Source organism: Seriola lalandi, unplaced genomic scaffold (genome assembly GCF_002814215.2).
Source record: "Seriola lalandi dorsalis isolate HSWRI2012SDOR001 ecotype SW California unplaced genomic scaffold, Sedor1 jcf7180002054663, whole genome shotgun sequence".
Lineage (NCBI taxonomy): Eukaryota > Metazoa > Chordata > Actinopteri > Carangiformes > Carangidae > Seriola > Seriola lalandi.
In genome coordinates, this window is record NW_019525216.1 from 876487 (window position 1) to 902844 (window position 26358).

Consider the following 26358-nt stretch of genomic DNA (forward strand, 5'->3'; position numbering starts at 1 on the left):
AGAGAGAAGAACTTGTACATTGATGTACCACGGGGAAGTGCCATTTTGGAAGTGGCAATGGCTTCTGAAGACCATCTACTGGAGGGAAAGACTTTGAGGACTTTGTGTATGATATTAAGAGCAGACTTGAGATCTCTTTGCTTGACCTGAGCTGGTCACCTCCCTAAAATTCTTGAAACCTCAAACCTATGGTGCTGGTGTTAAAATTAAATAAGTGAGTAAGTGGTGAGTCAGTGAGTGAGTAACAATCATGTGAGGACAGGTAATTACCCAGGTCTGTTGGCTATATGAGAATGCTTAGCTAAGGTTTTGTGATTATATCTCTGGATAAAGGTGATACTGTAGCTGACAGTGGTGGGACACTTGAACAACGTGGGGTGTGAGGGAAGAGTGTGTGTGCCTCAAGTAGTAGCCCTGAAACTAAACTATCTGTTAGTAAAATGCATGCCATGCATTTTAATAGTTGTTGGAAACATGGAAATTAGTGGGGGGTGATGTGTGCTTTAGAGCTAAGCACTTACCAAAGGATTCTGTAGATTTAAAAATATAGAGAGAAGAAAGACAGCATAAGAATATGATTATATTAAGTAGTATATTAAGTAAGTTTAGTTAACAAGGTTTTGTTAATGCTATATCAACTCTAGGTGAATCAAAGTCGCACATTAGAAATAAGGGTTAATTCTACACAATTCTGTTGAAAACAAGTCAGCAAGGAAGTAAGGTTAACAAGACCATTTAACAAAGGACAGCTGTGAAATCTGTGAAGACAGGTGGTCAAACATACAAGACTTAAACTTTACAAGTAGTTGTGCTAATGTGTTGCCATTAGCTGGCACATAAAGCTGAAAAGCTATGATTTATGTAACAATTTTAGAAAATAGAATAACCTCTTTGTATTGAGATATTGAAATCAAACTTGGGATATTCGGGTGAATGGATATATTAGGGTATGTCACAGGCAAATAAAAACAAAGATGGTATCTACACATTAAAGCAAGGGCTGTAAGTTCAAAGAATCAAGGGATAAGGGAAAAGCCTTATGAAGTTTTACGCACTACTGTGGCTGATTATTCTCCAGAAATAAATTCTTCTTTAACCTGAAGAAAGCTCTTATACAAAGCAAATATTTGTTCAAAGGAGTTTTAAAGATCCCTCTTTTGAAAGTAAAATTTAAACAAATGCACACGATTGATGATTAATTTACTTTTCTGCATGTCACCTATTTTAAAATCATGTGCACTCCTTTGCAGATTCTGAATGAAGCCAAATGTTGAATATTAATTGTTAAAAAAACATAATAAATGAAGAGAATGGATCCAAAAAAATACTGCACCAATGCAGTGGAAAAGAAATCAACACAAAACAGCAAAAGAAGTCATTGTAAAAAGTCACAGCAGTGGGCAATGAGGGCAGAAGTTAGGGCGGAAGCCAGCAAACACAGAGGGGAAACAATCCCAACAGCCCATGACAACACTGGAAGACAAAGGGAGACGCACATACAGACAACACACACCGGGGCGTACAGAGCGTAGAGGACAGGAAATAGTAGAAACAATGCCATTACCTACAAAATTAAAGCCAAATGAGAAGTTAAATTATGGGAGGAAGAAGAAGATGAAAGAACAGAGGAGACAACAGGGAGAGCAGATCAGATAGAGGAAAACAAGAAAGAAGACTCCCTTTTGTAATTAAGTTTTCAGCAGAGGAAACCTACCTGATCTGAGCTGTTTAATGCGTCCATTGTTGTTGGTGGTGTTGACAGGGAGGAAGTCTTTAAACCAGGAGATGTCTGGGTCTGGGTTGCCACTGGCGGCACAGAGCATGGTGGCAGTGCGTGTTCGCTCCACCACTTTCAATTGTGGGCCCATGTCTATGGTGGGGAAACCAGGGGGCAGTTGGTCCTCTGGAAATAGATGAGACATTGTAGCAGAGTTAAGACTGTGTGCAAGATAGTGTTCCTCCTCAAACCCTGTGTTAGTGAGGAGGGAGAGCCAATGGAACTTGTAGTCATAAGACTGCAGGATAACAGAATGAGTGAAAGCTAAAGCAAACAGGAGAGAGACAATACAATTTTGGCCATATGTAGAGGTAAGTGTGTAAGAGCAAAGAGAAATTAGAGTAGCAGAATAGGAATTTTTTTGTTACACTATTAACTCTGTCAATAAAGCAACCATTATTTCCAAAGTCATTTTCATTTAAAAATTGTTTTCCCTACCCGCGTTTGGTGTTGACAAGGACAAAATGGACAAAAAGTGAAAATGGACAAAAACATTACAAGAGACGTGTTAAGTATCTTTAAGTAAAAGGAATGATTAAAGGAAAAGTTCGATATACCGTGGCTTCAGAAAGTATGAAGACCCCTTCACTTTTTACACACTTTAATAGGTTTTAGATTTAATTGTAAATCAATCTACACTTGATGACTCGTATGGACAAAATGAAAATGTGTTTTTAGAAATTTTCGAAAATGTATGAAAAATCTAATCATTTACAGAAATATTGAGATCCTTAATTCAGTACTTTGTAGAAAGCCCTTTGGCAGCAATTATAGCTTGGAGTTTTTTTGGTAAATCTCCACAAGCTTTGCACACCTGGATTTGGGAAGTTTATCCCATTCTTTCTGGCAGATCCTCTCAACCTCCATCACACTGGATGGGAAGTGTTGTGAGGTCTCTCCACAGATGTTCTTTGGGGTTTAAGTCTGGGCTTTGGATAGGCCACTCAAGGACAGACAGGGACTTGTTCTGAAGCTACCCCAGTGTTGTCTTGGCTAAATGCTATGGGTTATTACTGTGCTGAAAGGTGAACCATCAAACAGTCTTGGGTCGTGTGCATTCTGGAGCAGGTTCTATTCAAGGACTTCTCTACATATGTAAGTGTAAGTGCTGCTGAGAATCACCCCCATAGCATGATGTTGCCACCATCATGCTTCACCATATAGGGATGTTATTAGCCAGGTGATGAGCAGTGTCTGGTGTCTGCAGTTCTGCCCAAATGGTTCAGTTTTTCAGACCAAAGAATCTTTTTCCTCATGCGCTCTTAGTCCTTTTAATTCCATTTGGCAAACTCCAAGTGAGCTGTCATATGCATTTTACTCAAAGTGGCTTCTGTCTAGACACTCTACCACAAAGCGCTGCGGAGATGGTTGTCCTTCATGGATGGTTGGCAGGTTCTCCCATCTCTGCAGAGGCTATCTATTAGAGTGACCTCCCTAACCAAGGCCATTTGCTTCAAGGCTTGGCCAAGGCCCTTGACCCTTGCTCAGTTTGGCCAGACAATTGACTCTAGGAATAGTCCTGGTTGTTCCAAACTTATTCCATTTCATTATTATTGAGGCCCCTGTGCTCCTGGGAACACTCAAAGCTTTAGAAAATGGTTTTATACTCTTACTTTGATCCTTGTCACAATTTTATTGTGGTGAACTATAGAGAGTTCATTGGATTTCATGGCTTTGTTTTTGTCCTGACAATGCACTGAATTGTGGGACCAATTCACACTGCAGGTGTGTACCTTTCAATTCAAGTTTCCAGTCAATTCAGTTTGCCACAGGTGGACTCGAATCAAGTTTAGACACAACTCAGAGATAGTTAAAGCAAACATGTTGCACCTGACTACAATTTGGAGTGCCATAGCAAAGGGTCTAAATAGTTTTGTAACTGAGAATTCTAATTTTTTTCTTCATTGTTTTTCTTTATTTTTAATGTGAAGGAGTCTAAATACTTTGGAGCCACTGCATGTTTATTTGATTTCTTTCACAACGAAACAGCTACACTCATGTCTGTCCATTAATTATCAATGAACCTGGTTATCTTAACTTAGCATAAAGACTGGAAGCCAGTATGGATTTAACAAACAAGATATAACAGGAGCTTCAGGGGTGCTGGTAGGCTAGCTGCCCTGCTCTATTTCATGTCTTTATGCTAAGCTAAGCAAATTGTTTTCTGGTGTTAGCTTCATATTTTACAGACAGATATGAGAACCGTCGCCTATTGATCTTCCTATCTAACTCTCGATAAGAAAGCAAATAAGCTTATTTTCCAAAATGTCAAACTCTGCCTTTAATTATAGAAAGGAAGGAACAGTAGCTACACTGGCTACACATGTATTCAAGAGAGGTGGAGCTTTGATGTTCTTTGATGGTGGCAGGTGGCAGGTGGCTTTGCTGTGTTGTATAAGCTGTCTTGTTCCTGCCTGTGTCTCAACTTACTGACTGAACAAGGGCGGGCTTCATCTTGCTGCCGTTTGAGATGTGAAAGAAGATAACTTACACTGCTCTTTGCTCCAAACATGTTCTTTTAGCAAAACAAAGAAAATCAAAGCCTAGAGCAGCTTTGTCTGAAGCTCACCGCTCTGAACAGGAAGTATTTTTGGCTTGCAGTAAATGATGATCTTTGAGAGGGTGCAGAGTGGAGTATTCCGTACACCATATAAACCCCATATGCAAAATGTCTGCCTCTGCGCAATGCTAGCTAAGTGTTAATCTCCAAAACAAGACCTGCTTATTCTGAATGCCAATGAGGTTTATGTGCACCTTTAAGTTTTCCTTCCCCTGCTGTGATATGGCTAATTAGTGTCTTCCGTTGCTCTTGTAAACGGCACCTTTTTGGAAACACTTTCTTCATTAAATTTTCATGAGGAGACATCAGTCTGGAAACAGCTTTGAGATGCCATAGCCTGCACACAGCCAAACGACAATCATGGCCTCATTCCAACAACGCTTTTGGGTATCTGGCATGAGAAACCACCTCAATGGATAAATCTTCTCCGAAATAGACGGTATTACAAATGAGTGACTTCAGACTGAACTGCAAAACTTTCCAATGCAACTCTGTGTCCCTGTCTGAACTAAAATGTTTTGACAGTGATGGAAGTGCATTGTTTGTGGCATGTTTTAAAACAGCCAATCATCCAGAAACATTATCTTAAGCTTTCACAAATTGGCTCAATGAATTCCAATCCTCATTTTCTGGGCAGGTGTGTGCTGTTAGTTATATCATCTTGGCCCATGCATCCTTGTACACTTCATCACTGTAAGTCCTTGAAATTGCGTGCAATATATTATGTATGCTATAGTTATTCCTTTTAGTGGCCATTAAGGTAATGAGAGATGCTCTCTCTTTACTCTTGCTTAAAGTTTGTTGGTCCCTGGCACTATGTTTGCCTGTTGTAAAATTGATGCGCTGCTCATTAAAACAATAACTACTTAGTGATTTGACCTCAGTCAGACAGTGGCCATATTTAGTTAACGTCTTAGTTAAAGTAGGAGAGTTAAGCTGGAGGACAGAATTGATTCTCAGATAAAACATTTAGAAGTTACACAAATGTGTCTTTTGTTTTCTTGTAAACTTATTCTCACCACTGTCTAAACCGTAGTTACATGGTTCAGAATACAGTCTATTCTTTTAATTTTGGATGTTGATGTAATACACTGCAAGAAATGGTAAGTATGCACATTAAAAAGGAAAATCTGATTATAGTCTGAAAAAAGTGCAAATGAACACTCAAAAGTGTATTGTATTCATCATTCACATGAACATGAATTGCCATTTCTGTGTTTTTTAAATCAACACACATTTGAAGAGTGCTCAGATATTCACACATACAGTATGTGACACATTTTTAAATGTAGTGACAAAGTACATTTCACAAAGGAAACACACTATATGAAGAATATTGCAAGAATAACAACAAAAGAAGGAGAAAAAGGGTTGATTGTAACCACTTATCTATTATAAAAGCGCCACATTAACAACTACCAAGAAATGAGGGAACATTCTAATGTGAGGAACTTCACTTTCAAAGGTGCTCATTCAAATGGAGAAAGACAGGGAGGAGGAGAAAAGAATTAATTGTACAAGGTAGCTCCTGTCCAAGCTCCCTTCAGCCTGTTCAAGGTCGAACAGACAATTAGTCGATTCTACAGTGAGTCAAAAGTATACCTGATCAAACACAATAGCCAGAAGCAAGCCGAGGAGCATGGATGTGTGTTGAATATAGTAATTGGATGTGACAATCCATGCAAACTAAAAAGCAACTCCTGTGAAATTGCAATGTATTGTAAAACAAAGTGCTCAATAGATCATAATTTATCTCTTTTAAGTCAGAATTGTTCTCATCCTGCAATATGAAATGTCCCTGTTTATTCAGCTCTTAGAGGGTGCAGGACAATATTCATTTTGAATAGTAAATGTTGAAGCCTTGGTCAACATGATATCTTTTCAAAATAAGAATCCAGTATAATGTTAGGGCAGTAATACCAAAGTATTTATGTCTGATTTACATAAACTACAGTATGAGTCACAAAAATTTTGAATAACATAAAAACGAGGATGGGTCAAGTGTGCAAAGGGCGCTTTAACCAAACCCATCTTCCTACTCCAGTAGAATGTGTGTGTTACATGATACTAGTCCGTAATTCCAGTGCAGGCAGCTGATATGACTCCAGGCAGTGCATTTAAAATTAATGATCTGTTACAAAGGTTTCTGGCCTTTTCAATGCATTCTTGCTTAGCCCAGAAATGTAATTTATAGCTGCTTACAGATGGAGCACTCATGCTCATCTAGAATGGCCACAAAGTCATGACATCAACTGCGAGGTATCTAAAAACTTTTCTCTCATACAATTTGAGATTAAGATACAAAAAGAGAATAATTCTCAAGATTCTTGCAACTCTCAGCTAAAACCTAATTTGCTTCAGAAACTGAATTACCATTGTGATAATAAATTGAGGAGCGGAATTTAACACATTTGCTAGCTTGTGCCGTGATTAACAGCTCATGTCAACAGAGCTGCTGCAGCATTTTCCTTACAAGAGACCAAAATTAAATCAGATTAATCACCATTTAATTTGAGCCACAACATATTTGTTGCACGTTTTTGGAGAAGTTGGGTTATTGGCAAACTATAAACTGTAGAGAATGAAATAATTAATCAACCAAGGGGCCGAGCAGCTACAGGTTTTTCCTATGTGCTATGTTTGCAATTCCGCAAATAGTCATGAGCTTGTTTTGTTACTTGTGGTTACATAAATTATCAGCAAGGAGGTAATTCATTTTTCTGAGCTGAATTCTAACAGGACTGGAAATTGGAAAAGTTGTGTTAGGGTTAATATGCTATATGTATCAGGTTTCCCACAGATCCTTGATATCCTTGAGAGTTTGTGAATTTGAGACAAAAATAGGCCTTGAAAGATTTTTTGGTATACATTTTTTGATATAAATAGACATGGGTCATTGAAATTGAATTGACTTAAATTGACATGTTTTCTCTTCAACTCGTAAACAAGTCTCTGTCTTACGTATACAATACTATGTTGTTTGTCTGTGCTGTGTTAGAGAAGGCAAGAGACCACAGTAGTCTGCCATCACTGTCACACAGCACAACTGGAAGTGTATTATCTGTGACTTTCTGTATAACATGCTAGTTCTCATTATAAAATTATTTGTGTTGTAACAGTAAGTAACCTTGAGCTGTGTCTCTAGCTATGCCCAGTTGGATCTCTAAATTTGAAGGAATTAGGCATTGAAAGTCCTTTAAATGTCCTTGAAATTTGACGTTTAAGATGATGTGGGAACCCTAGTTGTATGCAAAGCTACCCTGTACAATATCTGAAAGTCAAAGCTGAGAGGTGAAATTAAAAAAAAAAAAAAAAGGGTTTTACAGATTTCCTCCACTTCCTTTCCTTACCTCGCTGAGAACTGCAATCTCAAGGACAGTCTAAGACAAGGGCAGTTTCTGCTTTACAGACCCATACTGTATATTCAACAATGGATCTACACACTAAATGAGATGGAAGGGAGAGAAATGCTGAAGTCACCTTCTAGAGAAGTGCTGAGCACTGGTGCTTGATATAAAAAGACTCCCAATGACAATTTGCACACATTAGCCACTACCAGGCTATCAGGCTGTATGAGTGTGTGGTGCCAAGTATGGGAGGGGTATAAAAAGGACATTGGCTCAAAAAGTACCCGAGTGAGCAGATTTTTGCTGGAGACATAAGGCCACTGGATGTAAACTCAACCCATTAGCAGATTATATCTATTGATCATTCATACAAAATATGAGCAAGAGTGAAATCACATTTGCGGTGTATGACAGTGGCCAATTCACTTTCTAAAATGTTGCTTAAATGCAGCATAAATTCAGCGCAATTTGTCGTCCTGCTGCAGTCACTGCCAGTATACACACACACACTCACACCCTCTGTTCAAAGTGAATTTCTCACCTGCTGCGGTGTAATGATTTGGGCAACAAACTCAAGTGATGTCCTCCTTGTTTAGGCTCTAATTAAATAAGCCTAATTGAGTCTCAACAGATAAAGGTACCATTCAGTTGTGAACAGTTAGTGTTTACATTTTTGCTCAGTTAGTGCTGCAGCTAGGCACTTGTGTGTATGAAGTAAGAGATGATGTTTACAAGGTATTACATTACTAATGCAGTTACATCTATGGAGTGGAATTCATTAGAGACAGGGGAGCCAGACAGGAAACTTTAGGCCAGGGTGTTTGCTTGAGTTTGACATATGCTCAAATAAAGACAGCTGTGTGATACTGGCTCCTGACATCCAAATTAAAAGCCTGTTTGTTTCTCCTGCATAGCACCTACACATGGTCAACAGAATCATAAGCACGCCTTTTCTCTCACTCTTTTGTTTGTTGACTGATAAACTGTACACACAGCACTGGTTTTCTCCAAAGCAATTTTTTGCGGTGAGATGTTGTTTCCAGATATTGACACTCTGTTAACACTGTTTGTACTTAAGCTAACAGCTTTACAGCTTTAAGTAGAGTGGGTTTGACAGTTTATACATACAATATGTGTTGATATTTGCAAAATGGGCTGTTGGGATGTAAAAGTGATTCGGAAGTTAACGCAAAAGAAATGCAATGGTCAGGAAATTAAGAGTAAATCTCATTCTGGAGTCTCATTGATTAGGTGAGCTGTATATGCTGTTTTGTCACTGAAATCCTATTTGGCTCCTACATTATTCAGTAACTACAAAATAATTTGAGAGGAAAATGAGCATTTGTTGCACTGGACTTTCCAAGTGAAGCCATAAAAACATAAACCTTTCCGGTCACATTCTGTCTTAAATTCTGTGGTTGCTGCACAAGGATTGGATTTGGTCTGACCCTTTTCTTCCCAAGCGGAACAAGGCTTTTCACCCTGCGGTTGAGGTTATTCTTTTGGGAAAATCCCTGCAGGCCATAATAAGATATATTTGTTGGACGTATTTGAGTGGATACAATCTCTTCAAAGAGGCTGTCACAGGTCACTTGTGGTGGCAGCGTAGTGGAGAAAAGTGTGTGTCAAGACGTATTGTTGTTTGAGAATCCCTCTCCAGACAAAGATGCTGGATTATGGAAGTGTGGGAATTTGGGGCAGATGTCTTCAAGTATGACACTTTTAGAATTTACACTCCTTTTTCTTCTGCCTTAAAGATTATTTTTGCACAGTTTAGGAATAAATCTGATTCTCACCACTCCTCCCCAGATAAGATTTCAGCCAGTACAAAATAAAATACAAAAAAAAACAAGCCACAAAACATTACCCATGGAGTGTGACAGCATGTGCTTATTTTTCTCCGCAGCCTGAGCCAAAGCCATTTTTTCCCATCACACCATAGCATATAATTCGAAGTTGAGGGACACTGATTAAAGCTCTTTCCACGCTCAAAAATCCAGCATAAGTGAGAAAGAAGATAGGGGAATTTAGCAGGGTTAGGGTGCTAATCATGTTAATCATACAGCACTCTTACTGCTCACAAGGACATCATTTGGAATTGACTTGTTTCATGGCTTGCTAACGCATTAGCTGGCCTAGACTGAATTAGGACTTAGCGTTTGATAAAGTAGTAAGAGGTGATTAATAAGGAAAAGATTTCAATGGCTACTATTTAAGGTGAAAGATGAAAGACTTGAAGGGGTAAGGTATACTGTACACATTTACATGACTGCAAACCAGAATTTGGGGTTATAATGAGTCCATCGTTTGTGCAGGGTTGGTGTCAAGTGTCCTCATGAACATTTGGTCTTCGTGGCAAAACCTTTTCTTCTCCTTTTTTCAAAATGAGTTTGTTGATTTGGAGCACATTAGCGTGGAAAACATTGTCCGGTGTAATTTGTTTACAGTTCTCTAAAAATTTGCTGCAAGCCTAGTTAATACATCCGTTCAGAGACGACCTGAATCCTCTTCAACAAAATGTTCTGTTCGGCTACTGTTCAACTGACGTATTCATTTTTTTTTTCCTTTGGCATGGGAGAGGGAACTGTTAATTATGCTTTTGTTTTCACACAAACAAAATTACTCAACCAAACGTAAGAGCTCTTGATTAACAAAGGCAGGCAGTAATTCCATTTTGTGCCAATTCTATGACGGCATCTGCTCTATTTTTCTCTTTCCCCCTCTCTAATGTTTCACCACTTTCACCCACATCATTGTTGATTTCCTTGCTCTACTTACAAGGTACACCTTACAATGTGGTAAAAAGGTGTACTTTTACAATCTAGCACCTCGTGATTGACGGGTTTTAAATCTGAGCCCACCCTTTGCTTTATCAGCTACCTGCAGCTTGGTTAAACTATCTAAAACTTGGACACAGACTGAGTTTCTTTACACAACACTCCATCCATCATTCTGCCCATAAACTTTAGCAGAGGTGAAACTTGTCCCCACATTAATTTTTGACCATGGGACTAGGACATTGTTATATTTTGTCTAGCTTGTATTTTTCAAACTTTTGTTTATATTGACTTAATTTACTGTTAAATTACTATTTTAGTAAGATGGTTATATTCTTTTTAGTCTTAGTTTCCACTTATGATATTGCCTCCCACAGAAGCTACGTAGACCCAGACCTGGATTAGTTGCTAGGCTCTTTTTTTTTTTTTTTTTATAAGCACCACTGCACACATGCCTGGACATTGTTGTTAGCATATAGATGTCTCAGCAGTGCCTTGGGTCAAATACTTGGAATAGTTAAGAAGCAAGTGAAAGGGATGACCCTGAACATTAAGTGCGTGAGGTATCATTCGTGAGTGGCAGGTAAAGCCATAGATTTAGAGAGCATCAAGTTAGACAAGCATGCAGAGTGTATAAGCACATGTGCATCACTGCTGAGAGAAAAAAAGACGAATTGAGATGTCTGAATTTTCTCTAAATGGCCTCAGAGAATCCAAACCCTGTATTTATCCTATTGATACATCCCAGTGCTGTTTGGCACATATGTTGTCCAGTCTAAATAAGATTAGGTTTTCCCCTAGAGCTTCCTTTGAGCCAGATTTCCCAAATAAGCCTCCTGGCACCTGCAATGGGTAGATATTGCTCAAGTAATCCAATAATGGAAAACAAAATGCAGCACACTTCCGTCTAATAAAGCACACAGTAGTTTGCGGTGAATATCACCTTCCTGGGTCGTTTTTTAAGGCTTCACAGACTAGTGAACTCTGAGTCAACCCTCAAATTGGTTTAAAACATGGCATGTATTCGGACTGATATGTGGGTTTTTTGTGATTGCCCAGACTGGAAAAGACTCCTGAGGAGCTCAAATTTGAGAGAATGTCCCAATTATATGCCTGGGGCCATAGATCTTTATGTTCCAAAGCCTTAAATGAACTGTTTTGAGAATTTGTTAAGTGGCCAGGCATGACTGCCTTCAAGTTTAGGTTTACAAATGTGTCTGTACAGGACTTGCAGGTCAGAATTAATCCTGTTGTATCTAGCTGAGCGCTAGAGAGTTTACATTTGTTGTGAAAGGCCATGATCCATTTATCTCAACTAAGCATACTAATGTATGTTTCAATCTTCATAGTAAAATCAGTGAAGTGGTTAACTTAGCAAGAGAATTCTGTCAGCAATCCTCCTAATTTTGTGCGAGTGTCTGTATGTGTCAAGAAACAGAGAGAAAAGACGTTTACACAAAACCTCGTAGATCTCAGGTTGTGTGATGAAAAACTGTCACGGCTGTTCAAATGACTGCAACTCAGTTTACCCTCACTAGGGCTTTCAGAAAACTAGAACATCAGTGACATATTTTTACTGATGTGGTCTTGTATACTGCACTTAGAGCGGTGAAAAATAAGGTACTTTAGAAAAACTGAACAGTAAAAGTGTTGATGGTTTGAGGAAAATATGCTTCACTTTAGTTCATTAGTTGATTCTACAGGTATAGAGCTTGCTAATGAATATTACTGTGAATGGGCTACAGTTGGCTCAAACAGCTAATTCCAATTTACTATAATAGAGTTTTAAGAGGAACAGGCACACTCCAACACAAAGTGGCATTAAGTCTCCCTATCTTGGTGCCTCTAAAAGGTAGTTCAGTAATTTGCTGAACAAATGCAGTCTCTTTGGGAATACTCCTAAAACCTGAGGGCAGACAACGAGGGACCATCTAGTATCCACTAAAATTTTATTTTACCCTCGCTGCCTGAAGGAGCGAAATAGGAATGGACTGTGAAATACTATCCAGTGTGTTCCTTTTCTGTGATGACGAACGTTGGAACAAAATATTGGAGGAGGAAGGTGAAGGTGCAGAAAACTCTCTTAACCCGAGGTTCATGGCACTCTGTCTCGGTGAAAAATAGCATCCTGTCCCCCTTTGCCCTGCGCTGATTGTTTCTCCCATAAATCCCCTTTGAGATTGTATAATTAATTGAATGCTGCTTATTTGTCATTAACAACCCTCGCCTAATGCCTGAGATTATGAGGAAACCATTGTAGAATCAATCTATTAATCATCAGGCTTTTTTTTCCTCCAGAAAAACCTTCACAGATGAACAATCTGACACTGGAGAACTAGTTGTAAAACTCTAAGTCAACATATTGGTGTCATGGTGTAATATTTCATAAAATGGTATGACTTTTTTTGAACAATTGAAAACTTGATAAGAGTAAAACAATAAACATTTCCTTTGTTGATAACACAATACTTAATGCAATGGGGAAAATAAGCACTTTTCACAATTCGTGTCTCACCCTGAAAGATAGAATGCACACCTGCAATTTTCATGTATCGCAACAAAGGGAGGAGCCATATTGTTGACATTCTTGTGATGCTTTTGAGATTGATTTCTGGAGTGTCCACTACTCCTTTGAGGACTGTATTGGAAAGCCTTACACTTGCATGAAGGGAGCTTCCATTTGGTTGGAATTTGGGTAGAATTTGATAGAAAGTGGTGGGCAAACTGTATCCAGGTCAGAAATGGCTGGAGTTCTGCTTTAAAAAAGACTTTGCCTTGTGTTCCTCCAAGCCTGCTATCCCCTACAGACATTTTTTATGGCCATTGCTGCTGGGGCAGATTGGATCAGCCAAGCAGAGGGCATGCAACAGAGATGTACGCCTCTTCTGGCAAGGCACCTCAACTCTCCCTAGGCCCCATGTCATTCATAAACATGACGGATTAGCTATGATATTCCTCCATTTACAACATAAGCGAAGGGAGTGGGAGGAAGAGAATGAAAGCAGAGAGAGAGTGTTAGTGTCGGATGCCCCTTAGGGGTAGTGCTAAAATGGATGGGTAAAGAGGGAGATGAAAAGGAGAGATGAAGCAGGAAGGGCGGAGAGTGGGCCTTTCTGTAAAGGCCTGGCTGGGCAGGCAGCAAGGCAGGCAGAAAGCCAGGCACAAAGCTCCATTTACGCTCAGATGCGCCCCCCCCCCCACAACCACTTCTTGCTTTACAGGCTACACGTCAGCTCAGCCAGATGTACTGTTCTGAGTAAAGATCACCTACGGGGAAGGTGAAGAGGGAGAGATTTCAAGACCTCTTCCACCTACAATCATGTGTTTTTGCCACACTGCCATCGTCTTTTGCGTTGCCTTACTCACTGACTTCATCTGCGTGGATCCAGTCGCGGCTCATCTGAGACTTAAAAAGATGCTTGATGTTAAAGACTCTCCCTCGATCTGTCTTTGTCTGTCTCCCGCCTTCTTTCCCTTCTGTCCCTCACCCTCCCTCTTCAGGATTTCACTTTGCATATTCCATTTGCTAGTTGTTACCTTGAGCAATGATTCCATTTACTTCCGAAAACAGTGTCCCATTTATTTAGAGTTGGGGAAGGAAGAAGGAAAAAAAAGAAAACTTCTGCTCTTGTCTCCTTATCTGCCATCAGCATTTCTTCTGTTATTATTAGGAATATTCAAAGGAGGAGGGAGAAAACTATTTTACGATGCTGTGAGCTATTTGCCAAACACAAAGCTAACATGGATGTCACTTATTCTCCTCAAAATGCACCTTAGAAAGCCTCTCTGTTTTTTTCATGTTTTTCTTAACAGTCCATCAACCCTTATCTGATTCTCTTGAGTGCATTAAGCATTCACAAATAAAGAGGACATGGCAGGGAATATATAAACAACAACACACTTCTCCTGAGAGACGCCTCCATTCTCACCGACACTCCTGTCACGTTGAAGCATATACTGCCAGACATCTGTTCTCTTTTTATATTTCAGACTTATTCTTTGTCTATTTACCCTCTTACCGCCCACTTGGGATGACTCTATGATGCTTGATGTTTCAAAGTTTAATGAAGTATATGTTTGTGTTTCATGAACATGTCACCATTTTTCTTTATGTAAAATTAAACTATTTAGGTTGATTCATTTCTTTTGTCTATGCAGAGGGCAGCTGACAAAGGCGACGGCCAGAAGCAAGAGCCAGCAGGGGCCCAGGAGAGTATCAGCAACCAGGTGAGTGTTTCTACCAGGCAGGAAAAAAGACAGAAGGCAAAACTGTGAGACATTGAGCTGCTTCATTAACGTTTATGTACTATACAGAAGCGTGCAGGTCAGTTTGATCAAATGGGTGTTTCTAATATGTTGGCCTGGATTGTCACATGACAAAAAAACATTTTTAAAAATCAGTTTTTAAAGAAATCTGTTTAGGCAATGTTAGAAAACCTGTTCAAAAAAACGACTGTACGGGGACTGTCGATGTGTATATGTGGAGGTGTGTATTATTTCACGATGAAGAAAACATCCCATCAGCTGTCAGAATGCTCACATAAAATCCTCTGAGCTTAAATCACTCTTAGCATTTTGTGCATGACTGTGCCATATATCTTTATGGGTCATGTCCCGGGACTTTTCCATTTGATCATGGTATCATCAGACTCAGACAAGTACTCAAGGAGACGTGCGGTATAAATGTCTGAGGAAACCGTCTTCATGCAAGTTCATGTTTTCCCTGAGAAAGGGAAAACCTAGCACCAGCCATTTCAATAATTTATATAGCTAAAAGCTTGTTACAGGAGCGGGGACTATAGAGATTATTCATGCTTGCTAACATCCTGCGCAGAGGACCTCGTGGCTCTCAAAGAGCCCTAATGGAAAACGGGGTTATATCAAGCTTTTCAAATTTAGAAGACAGGCATTCTACCCAAAAGTGACTGTGGGTGACGATGGGTGTCACAGCAGGCAGTGGGTGGCATTATTTTATTATGGAAATTACTATATTGAGGCCACATGTTTTGAGATTTGACAGCTGGGTTTGAAGCAGATGAAACTTGCGATGAAAATATGTAAGGTTTTGTCTCCCTTTCCCTTCATGCAGCCATAAAACATCTAATTAGCCACTGAACTCATCTTTGCTGTACTGAATGTAATAATGTATAGACAACTAATTACACCCAAAAATCAATTCTTGCCACATTTTTTTTTCTCTCAGTCCGAAGTTGTTTGGTCATAATTAGTGAGCAGCCTTACCCAGCTTGAAAAGTTTCTCAAGATCATTAGATGCATTAGGGATGACCCTGCAGTACCCAATTAATCTAGTAGAAAATGACTTGAGTGCAGCTAAGATCAAAGCTACTAACATTAGCACCCCTCGACTACCTGGCTCCGACTTATACACTCCTCATTTTATGACCTTATGTCCCATCAAGCCCGGCGAATGGAATATTCCTTAATAAAAAATTGCTACGTGGTTCATCATGTACTGAGCACAAATTCAGATACAAGTTTATTCAGCTAAAAGAAAACATAAATGGTAAAATAAAATAAAATAAAATATTTGTTCATATGACCAGCGTAAAACATATATTTGCTCAAATGTGAACATGATGAACTAAGATGGTGAACTTGGTAAACCTTATATCTTCTAAATAGAAGCTTGTTGGAATTATCATTGCGAGCATGTTTACGTACTGATATTAGCATTTATCTCAAAGCACAAGTGCAGTCTCACAGAAGCGCTGGTGTGGCTGTAGACTGGCGGTCTTGTTAACTTTTGCATAGCAAGCAATTTATTCAACGACAAATTGCTAAATTGTATTTACTGTATATGTATGTGTACATTTATAAATGATCACACCAAATATTTTGTTTAGCAAAGAAACATTTTTCAAATGTTTAACCTTCTTTACCATATTTTTTTAAATTTACTGTTCCAGTTTATTTCTACACAATGTGAGAAACAATTTGCATTTTGAAATCACTGAGCACCTAATTACGCTGCCAGCACTGTGAGGTCACTGTGGAGAACAATGGCATCTAAGACCACTGAAGGGAAGAAAACATACACCTCATTTGTCTGAATCAATAATTATTAATTTAGGAGGCAGTGTTTACTTTTATTAAAACAAATACAGAGTCACAACATGTAAAGTGTTATCTATCATGTTCAGAGTGCAGTTCAAGTATCTTTGTAGTTCCAGGAGATGTTTCTCACACGCTATGCAGACTGTAAAGTCTAACATCCATCTTTTTGTCAGCAGTTTTGTCTTGAATCATCCTGCATACTATATAGATACTGATATAAGTGGGTGTATGGTTGGTTGTGTTTTCTGTTTTCTATTAAAGTTTTTTCTATTTTAGAGAAGAAATCAGTTTTTGGTGACAGTCAATTTCATCTTTTTAATTACAATAATGAATAACTTGTCATCATGTGCTCCATTTTTGTGAAGTATGAGAGAGTGAAGTTGGGAATTGAGAGGAGAGTTGCATCAAGCCAAACAATAATTCTGTCTATGAATATTTTATGAAACATCTAAGAAAATAATTGATAGTCTGTGAAGGTGGTTGCCGTCAGTCACTATTTGTCTCGGCATGCTGCGGTGAGAGGTTTCTCAGTTTCTGAGAAAAATGCGCTGCAAAGAACACTTAATGACTACTTCTTCACATGGAAAACGTGAGTAGAACTAGTAGATAGTGACAAGGGAAGACAAGTTTGATAGTTCAACATATTGTAAAAGGATGAATCAGTATCAACTGTGCCTCGTAGAGGACCAGCCATTTTGGTTATACAATTCCTTTAGACATAAAAATGCTGTTCCAACAAGTTCGGAGGATCCGTTTTGTGTTTACGAAAAGAGTTAAGCTCCTACAGTGAGTCAGCATGTTTCTACGGCACCATTTCTTTGAGGAAAAATGTATTTTTCTAACAAAATTGAGTGTTCCATGTGGCAGCGCAGGTCTTGCCATTTATAGAGCACCCGCCAGTAAACCAGAGAATTGTATGGTAGCTGCCAGCCCCCTACTCTCCTTTTCGCAAGCCAGTGATCACAAGCACAGTAATTTTACAATGGTCACTTGCTTCATCCCCACTGCATCCCTTGCTCCGACAGTCCGAGACAGCTGACACAGCATTTATCTTTCTAGGCAATTTGAGCACACGGACCAGCTTTTGTTCATCGCTCACTCTGTTCTTGTTAAAAGGAAGGCATTATATATTTAGAAAATGGTGCAGAAGAAGAACACAGATGACAGTGGGTAGCATTAAAGCATTAAATTTTTAGTTAGTTTTATCAGTCACTTCTCACACTTTTCTGCAGGTTTTTTGCTATGCAGGCAGGTCCAGGCAGTTTACGTTGACCAGTATTTTATGGACATCAGTTAACTATGCTTAGAATATAAATAACGCAGCTGTGGAAACAATTTTTCTCATAACAGTGACAAATAGCTGAGTGCATACATTGTCTATGAAAAATTACTTATCATGTAGCAGCCCTTTCATTGTATGTGGAAAGATCTGTCTCGGCTACACGGCTTTGACCGTGCAACTGCACCATTCCATACAAATGGAAATGATGCATTCTGTTTTTCCGTCACAGGAGAGTGGCTTCCCATTTTCCACTCCCACTGTCAAGTTGTGCACAGCTGCATAAGTTTGCACGCTTGTGTGTGGGGCACAGGAAATGGCTGTTGACAGCATAATGGGAGTATGAGGATGCAATATAAATCCTTAATCATGCCTGAATCATGAACTGTAGCACTTAAATGCACACATCATTCTGCTGCAAATACTCTCCTGGCAGAGAGTCTAGACTCTCTGAGTTGTTTTGGCTATATTTTCAATAATTTTTATTCTTTACTTATCGTTTAAAGAGTACGCAAAATTTCTGCACTGTACCAACATTATCTAGTGATAGACATTCAGACATTTTTATATGCAAATAGAATAGAATTGATAAATTAGGTCGAAAACCACTTGACTGAAATCGTATTCCTTCCATGACACTCAAAATGTGCTGTTTCTTCATCTTCTCAATCGTTTTCTGTCTTTCTCAATTACCAAACAAATAGAGACAACCTTAATTAAAAGACATGAGTCGCATATGAGTTGGGTCATCTCATAGTTAAAAGACCAGTGTATAGAATTTAGGGGGATCTATTGGCAGAAATGGAATATAATATTCATAATTATGTGTATTATTGTATGATCACCAGAAATTACGAACTGTGTTTTTGTTAGCTTTTAATAAGCCCTTCATATCTAGAAAGGGAGAGGGTCTTCTTCCTAGGAGCCCGCCATGTTTCAACAGTAGCCCAGACCGGACACACCAAACACTGGCTCTAAAGAAGGCCTTTTGTGTTTTTATGTTACCTGAAGGACACTGTAGGTTCTCCTACACATTTGGAAAAGTAGGGATGAGGGGAGGGGTATTCAATAGGTTGCTAACTGCAACTTCACCGCTAGATGCTATTAAATCTTACAAAAAAACAAAACAAAAAAAAGTAAATAAGAAAACCTGTACCTCATGTCGTGGCTTGGCAGATTTGACTTGGAACATCATTATGTTTCAGGATTCGCCTTTCATGCAAATTGCTTCTCTAAGCCTGGAAGTTCATTACTAATGGTGCTTCCCATCAAGTTGGAGGCCCATCCGAATACTAATATCCCTAGTACTTTGGATTTGTCACCTCAAGTCCCCTCTCCTCGTAGCATGGCAATTACAACAATGTGCTTTCCCTTCATGGAATTAGGCATCACTCCCTGTGGCGAACTTCCCACAACAGATGCTTTGCAGTCGTTTCCACAGACCATTGGAGCCCAAATGAACTAAACGAACAGACACTTTATATGTATTAGGTTTGGTGTAGTAGCACTTATCTTTGTTTTCTTATTTATTTATCTGTCTAATCTTGCATCAAACACTTGTGTGCAATTTTAGTTTTTCTCCACTAAAAGGACTGAAGGTGGAGAGAAATCATTTTTGCTGCTCAAGATGACAGATCACACTTAAAAAAATAAAAAATAAAAAAAGGCAGGAGCATTTTTCAACTAAAGTTTATGATGAGTAGCAAAACAGCAGTGCTGCATTTACGGTACTGTATTGTAAATAATATATGATGCGTCCTTGAGGTAACCTGGTTTAACCTGGTGTTACCTCAAGTTGCTCGTACAGGTCGCTACTCTCACAGTGCAGTGTGCCAGCTTTCGACTTCCTGAGAGTCGAAGGCATCCTTGTGTCTTTGAATAAGGGAGGAAATTGGTAATTATGGATTTCTACAACTTGAAGTCATAACTGCTGAAGAAAAGACCTGAAGTGTTAACTCAAATTATAGTTAGAGTTATCTTAACACAGTAATCCTTGATGCCATTGTTTGTGTCTACCACTGTGCCATCATTTTATTTTTATTTATATTTGAGTTTATTTTCATCTTACTTGCTTTGCTATGACTGCTGTTACTGCTGTGCATAACAATATTTCCTTGGTAAGACTTAACAGACACCAGGTGCCTAGCAAATGCAAATGCTCAAACTGGGTATAGGTTGAATCCCTGTTGTGTCATAGCATGTGTTGACAGAGGGTAGTGAAATGAACATATGTTTATTTACAAATCTTGCAGATTATTGCCTGAATCATTCACAATGCCAATATTTTTGATTTCTAAGTATCCACAGGAGGAAATGCGACTACAGGGAGCACACCTTTTTATTTGCACCAAAGCTGAGAAAGAAAAAGCTTTATTCCTGTTTTTCTATTTTTTTTTTTTTTGGTCCGTGATAGTCCCCAGCTCACCTTCAATACATTGATGGGAAAGGAGAGTGAGCAGAAGAGCAAAATGGAAATGGTAATAAACATGCTAATGCTAGGCCGTGGAGCCGGGAAGAGCAGCTTCTTCCCGTCCCTCGGCTATCTGTTGGTGTGTGTGTGTGAGTGTGTGCGCGCGTGTGTGTGTAAAGGGGAAATACAGAGATAGAGACAGAGCGAAAGGAAAGATGAAATGTGCACAATACTGCATGTTAGAGCACACACACACACACACAAATACACACACTTTGTGCTTCAGAGTAAACAGGAGAGAGCTGCATGTGAACGTGCCACCTTTCTCTTTCAATCGGCCTCTGGAGACAGTGCAAAGGGCCTTTTGTTGGCTCATTGGTGAGATAAGAAGCAGGGGAGGGGGGGGGGTTTCAGAGACTCGCAGAGCCAGCTTTTTTTCTATAGGATGGAAGCACCCCTCTCAATAGGAACTCATTTGCCATGTTGTGTAATTGTGGTACATAATGGAGCACACCTCATTCAGGCAGCCCAAGGCTTTTTTCTAAAGCCATTTTCTCTTTTCACAGCCAAACAAGTCATGTTTTAGAGAGATATTATGCAGCCTTTTGAGCTCAGGGCCACCACATATTTGCCTTTAGAATGGAATGTTGTGTGTAATCAAGATAAAATTTTGCTCAGTGCTTATTATAAAACAGCCACTGTCACGGTCAACTTGATATTTGTCATCTGACTTTTATTCTCACCGCTCGCTGTAAGTAAACAAACTGGCTGACCTTTCCAGCCTGGATTGTTAAACGTGTGTGTAGATGAGTGCTGGGTATTAACAGCCACTGGTCACTAGGAGATATTGGCCTTGACGCAACCTGAGACTAGAATACTACCATAAACAATATATTGTATGCTTGTTAATTACATGAGAATATGCTGCTTTATTTTCTTCATAGTCAAATGGATATCAAAGCTGAAGTGCAGAGATGAAAAATGACTGATTTGAAAATTATTGCTGAGCTTTTCCATTTAACCACTGCAGGCTAGGAATGGATGGCTATTTGCATAATTTAACTGGCATCTTAATTATTGTGTCAGGAATCTGTATGCAAATGACTTAAGTCACTTAGAAATGGAAACTTACTTGGCTAAATGGCTAATGGACTAAATCTTATCAAGTTAGAATACACAACGTGACTGTAACCGGAGTCTCTAATTGGATTTGACTGTGCAGTGTGACAGTGAGAAACAAAGAAAAGAGGACAGGACAGACAAAAAACAAGTAAATGCAAGCTTACCTGGTTAGCTGGGAGAAAAAGGGCATGTTAGTGTTGTGTGGTGCATTTTTTCTTTTGAGGTTTCTGAGAAGGACCTACCACGTAAAACAGTGAGTCTGGTGGTAGCGCTCGTCTCTCCAACACTGTTGGAGGCGACGCATTCATATATGGCTTCATCTCGTGGCGTGCGCAATGGCTGAATTCTTAGCACTGAACCAGAGCCGTCATCGAACTCAATCACCTGCAGGTGCGAGAGACAGGATATGTTAAAGGAGATTTTTTTGTTCACAATGGGTGAGGGACCTTCAGCAGAGAAAAAAAAAACACATAAAGAACAATAAAACAAAACTATTGAGGACATTTGGCTAACAACACTGATGGTGACTGACACAAGGTGCTTCCTATGACATAAACAGAAGTTGCTGCCTACCTTTGCATTGAACCCTAGTGATTTTGTGTTGATTTGTGGATATTGTGGTTATATTCTAAACAAGTGCAAAGAGTAACATCAGGATCTGTGCTGTATTTGAATGCTTATACAGTGGATAATATGTAAGTACTGAGCATATTTGCTTTTTTATTTTTTATTTTTAGCTTAATTGTCGTAGACATGTACTAGATCCATTTGTCATGTGTTCACATGTGCTGTCTTCTAGTACATGAACTAGATCTGATGTGTAATTTAACTTTGTGCATTAATTGGTAAAATAATTGATGCGGCTGACTAACTTTAAGAATGGGGAAAGTTATCTTGATCAAAAATTTTTTTCTCGGATATCGGCTTGTGGAGTAAAATTTAAATCTGAATATGTCCCACTCTTAAAGTTAACACACTATCCCTTGAAAAATGCATCACACTGGATTGTGTCAATGGGACAGAAACAAGCACAAACAGTTAAAGGTGGCTTGATAAACGGTTACGGACAGTTGTACCATGGGGTGAGATAGTGGTACAAAAGACAGGACCGACTGTATTGGATGAACGACACATAAAATGCTCACAAACAGGTGTTTGTCGTAGCTTATTCAGCTATTTTTGCATGCTACATGTTGTATACTCACTGAGTTTAGAAAGCCCTGTGTCATAACTCAATCTCTTTTAAGCATAGAGGTAGATTTCAATAAAGATAGGCCTGAGACCTCTGCTTCACACACACTCGTACACACCACCACACACACACACAAACATACACACACGCACAATCACACAGAGGCCTAGGAACATTTTTAAAGTTCACAATATATCTGTGCAGGTGTTAGTTGACAGTAAACTTCAACATTTCATTGGCCAAGCTACAGCGGTGTTGGCATTCAAGCTGACAGCAGGTGATGAAAAAACAGCCTCCTTTCTTAGTCAAAGCTGAAGAGCGAATTAGAAAGGAAGTTGCGAGCGTTCGAAAAGGAAATGGGTTTTTGTTAGAAGATGAGGCTGCAGTACATGATTGAATGGGTAAGGAATGGTGGCAGCCAGAAAGCCCAGTGAGGCAACGAGTGAATGAAAATTAGTGTGTTAGCATTCACCACAACGTGCAATGCAAACGCGATGAACTCTGATAAGATTAGATTTCTGTGGGCATGAGAAGCAAATAAGAGGCGGGAAGAGGTCTCCAAGCTCTGTTAAGCCATTGCCACTGTGCAGTAGCAAGCAAATATGGCATCTCAAGCAGAGGAAAAAAAAGAAAGTGACACCATTATAGTCCCGAGGAGTGACACAGAAATTAATAGAAATCTTATCAGTGTTCTGCGATGATGTTATTTCTCATGGGTATTGAGCCCAAGTGCAGATTAAAGCTGACCAGAAATCAAAGCTTCAGCCAAAATAAGGAGGGTAGGACATGCATTTAGATAAAGATGCCACGAAGCAAAAGGATATTGCGACGTGAAAGTGCTACTTCCCCCTTCGCTTTGCATAAAGCTGGCAAATGTGGCATGATGCTAATGTAGGTATCTGGGTCACACCACAAGTTTTTTTTTTCTTCTTCCATCCAATTGCTCTTTTCTTGTCTTTTAATTAATTACAAATCTGTCTCACGATTTTTTGTATACTTGCTCATTAAAACTCATGCATCTTTAAAAGGCTGGCCAGCATGATTATTAGAGCCTGCTAATGCATGGTGGCATGTCAGGGCGAAAAGCAAATGAGCGAGGCTTGGCGCAATGGATTATGTGCAGGCAGAGCCAAAAGCAGTGCTGAGGCATTCTCATTTTGTCGAGCATTTTACATCAGAACAATAGACCTAATACCTCAAATCTCTGGTTGCTGACTTTCTTCCCCTTCTTGTTCCACACAATCTTCGGCCGTGGATCTCCTGTAGCTTGGCAGATGAAGGATGCCACGCCTCCTTGCACGCCTGTTTGGTCATTGGGGGTTCTTAAAAACTTTGGTGGTGCTGGAGAGAGACAGAAACAGAATAAAAGATAACAAAAATAGTTAGTGAGCAAGCTAAGCATTGCAGACAGAGCAATTAATCTCTCTTATCAAGCCACACGCTAGAAAGTAACAAAGTTGCAGATTTCAGCATGTGGCTGTTAAGAGGATTGTCTTGGAGGTCAAGACAAGAGATTGTACTGACTTTATTGTGCGAGTGGAAACAGATGATCAGTAGCTGAGATCAGAAGTAAAAGGACAGAGGTCTTGGGAGCAGAATGTACAAAGCATTTTATCTTGACCCTGGAAGTCTTTCTAAAGAACTCTGAAATCTCCCTGAAGAATATTCAGTGATAAACAGGCTGGCTTTTAGGGATGAATTCTTTCTGGCAAATTTGTTGGAATTTTGTGTTAAGAAAAAAGAGGTTAAGGTTAATGGTTGAGAGGGGGAGAAAAAGATAAAAAGATAATATAACTGATGGATTTGTTCTGAAATGTGGCAAGTTTTGGTTTTGGTGTCAGTTGTTTAGACTGAAAATGAGAAGTGGTTGGGTCGAAGCTGCAGACCTCTCTTTTAAAAAAAAAAAAAAAGAAAAAAAGAAAGTGTCTTCCCTCTGTGACAGTAACAAGTGTTATTGTGGTCACTGTCATATTGTCAGGAGAAAATCAGTAAATGTATACTGGGGTACAGAAACTGTTCATATACAAGTTATTTTGTTCACACAGCCTTCAAAGAAGGCTGTGAACGAAATTCAAATTTTTAACCGTTATGCTTTGTAATATGTAATTAGGTATTTCAATTGCTAGTGAGAAAAAGACTTTGAAATTTTACTGGATGGAAAAAATGTTTAAAGTGATGGGGAAAAAAAGTTTAGATCACTCAGTACCTTCTTATAATTTTCTTAACTTTCTCATAAGGACAATTGTGTCTGAACCTGGACCTTACGTGTCATTCAACATAGAAGGCATCTATTTTAACAAGCTGTTACCCATCACATTGTTCACATGCTGTGCCACTGGCACAGGCCAACAGTTTCTGAAAAACAGGAGCTTTTCGGTTCAGTAGCAGAAAACACTTAATCTCCAGAAGACCACAATTGGAGCGGTGGTTGTACCCCACGTAAATGGGACACGCACCTGATAAGGTCCTTGCAATGCTCTGATTGGTGATGTAAGCATTCTGTTGCTCCTAATTGGTCCCTCAATTCAGCACAACAAGTCAAGTGTAAAGGCAGTGAGGATAAAAATGCTAAAAATGCTGGGGAGTGGAGGTGAGGGAATAGCAGAGTGGAACAGTGTTTGCTTTGTGTGGATGGCATGGACGTTCCCTTCTACTGTGATGATTTCACAACACTTTACAATAGCATTTGTTCAGCCTGTGATCTCCACATCAGGGAAGAACTCTGCATCCCCGTTTCTTCAGTTTCCTGCAGTTTGAATTTTAGAGTAACAATTTGTTAACTAAAATTACTCCCCAATATAATTCAGTCTTTTAACTTTTTAACTCAATTCCAAGAATTGAGCTCTGTTTTGCCTTTTTTCCCCTCTAGGACAATCAGTTCCTGCACACGAGCTGACGTTTCTATTACATTTGCCAAAAATCAAATGATCACATGAAAGTGATTAGTAATCAAAGGAACCCGTCTCTTCCTGATGAGATTTTGATTGTGAGATTTACATTCCAGCTTTATCGTGATGATCAAGGCTTATAATTTCAGTAGCAATAATGTCATAGTGCTAAGTCAGACCCCCCTAGTGTTTTCCTCTGAAGCTTGAGTGCCAGCTTCAGTGGGAGGTGTAGCTCCATCTGTCCCCCTGCGGAGCAACTGTTTGCCTTTTATCAATCACTTCAGCAGGCCATTAGTGGCCACACAGCTGCAGTAATGCCAACCGTCTGAATCACCTCATCTGTGTGTGTGAGAATGTGTGATTGTGCTTGTTCGCGTGCCTGCCTGTGTGCAGGCTGACTCCCCTTCCCAGATTTTACTGCCCAGTAGCAGTGGCGGCAGCACTGTGAGCGAGGGACAAATTAACCTGCAGGATTCGTAGAGAGGTGACATAAGATGTGTGGTCAGCAATCAAAAGGGCGAACAGATAAACAGGCAAGCAGCTGGGCTTCCACTGGGCAAATGAGTCTGGGAAATCACCTGATTGCCTCATGACATGCACAGTTTTGTGCACATACACACATTAACACACACACACACACACAATTCCTAGTATCTCTCTCGTTCACCGTCTGACAGCTCCGACAGGTGGGCAGCAGAGTTGACACTGTGTAATTTGTACACGGCAAAAAGCACCATTATATCTGCATTTGCACCTTATCTCATTGACTTGGCTGGGGTGTGGTGCACATTGGCATCCAGCCAAGAAGGTGCTGATGGGTAATTGATATGCTATTGGGGCTGTTTTCGCTCCGGGGCCATCCATTACGGCTCAGTGCGTCTCCCGGCGCCGGCTGTGATAGACTGCTACGACATGTACAGGAGATCAGCAC

General features: G+C 39.6%; 1 protein-coding gene across 15 annotated transcripts in view; it reads right to left on the reverse strand.

Moving 5' to 3' along the window:
- The window catches only part of ptprda (protein tyrosine phosphatase receptor type Da), a 354362-nt gene that overhangs the window by 48464 nt on the left and 279540 nt on the right, over positions 1-26358 (reverse strand). For all 15 annotated transcript variants that reach the window (XM_087177922.1, XM_087177921.1, XM_087177923.1 and 12 more), the window contains 3 exons: positions 23735-23880; positions 21590-21731; positions 1715-1903 (listed from right to left, as the gene is read on the reverse strand). In XM_087177922.1, the coding sequence (XP_087034048.1) occupies positions 1715-1903; positions 21590-21731; positions 23735-23880 (477 nt within the window). The remainder of the gene's footprint in view (positions 1-1714; positions 1904-21589; positions 21732-23734; positions 23881-26358) is intronic.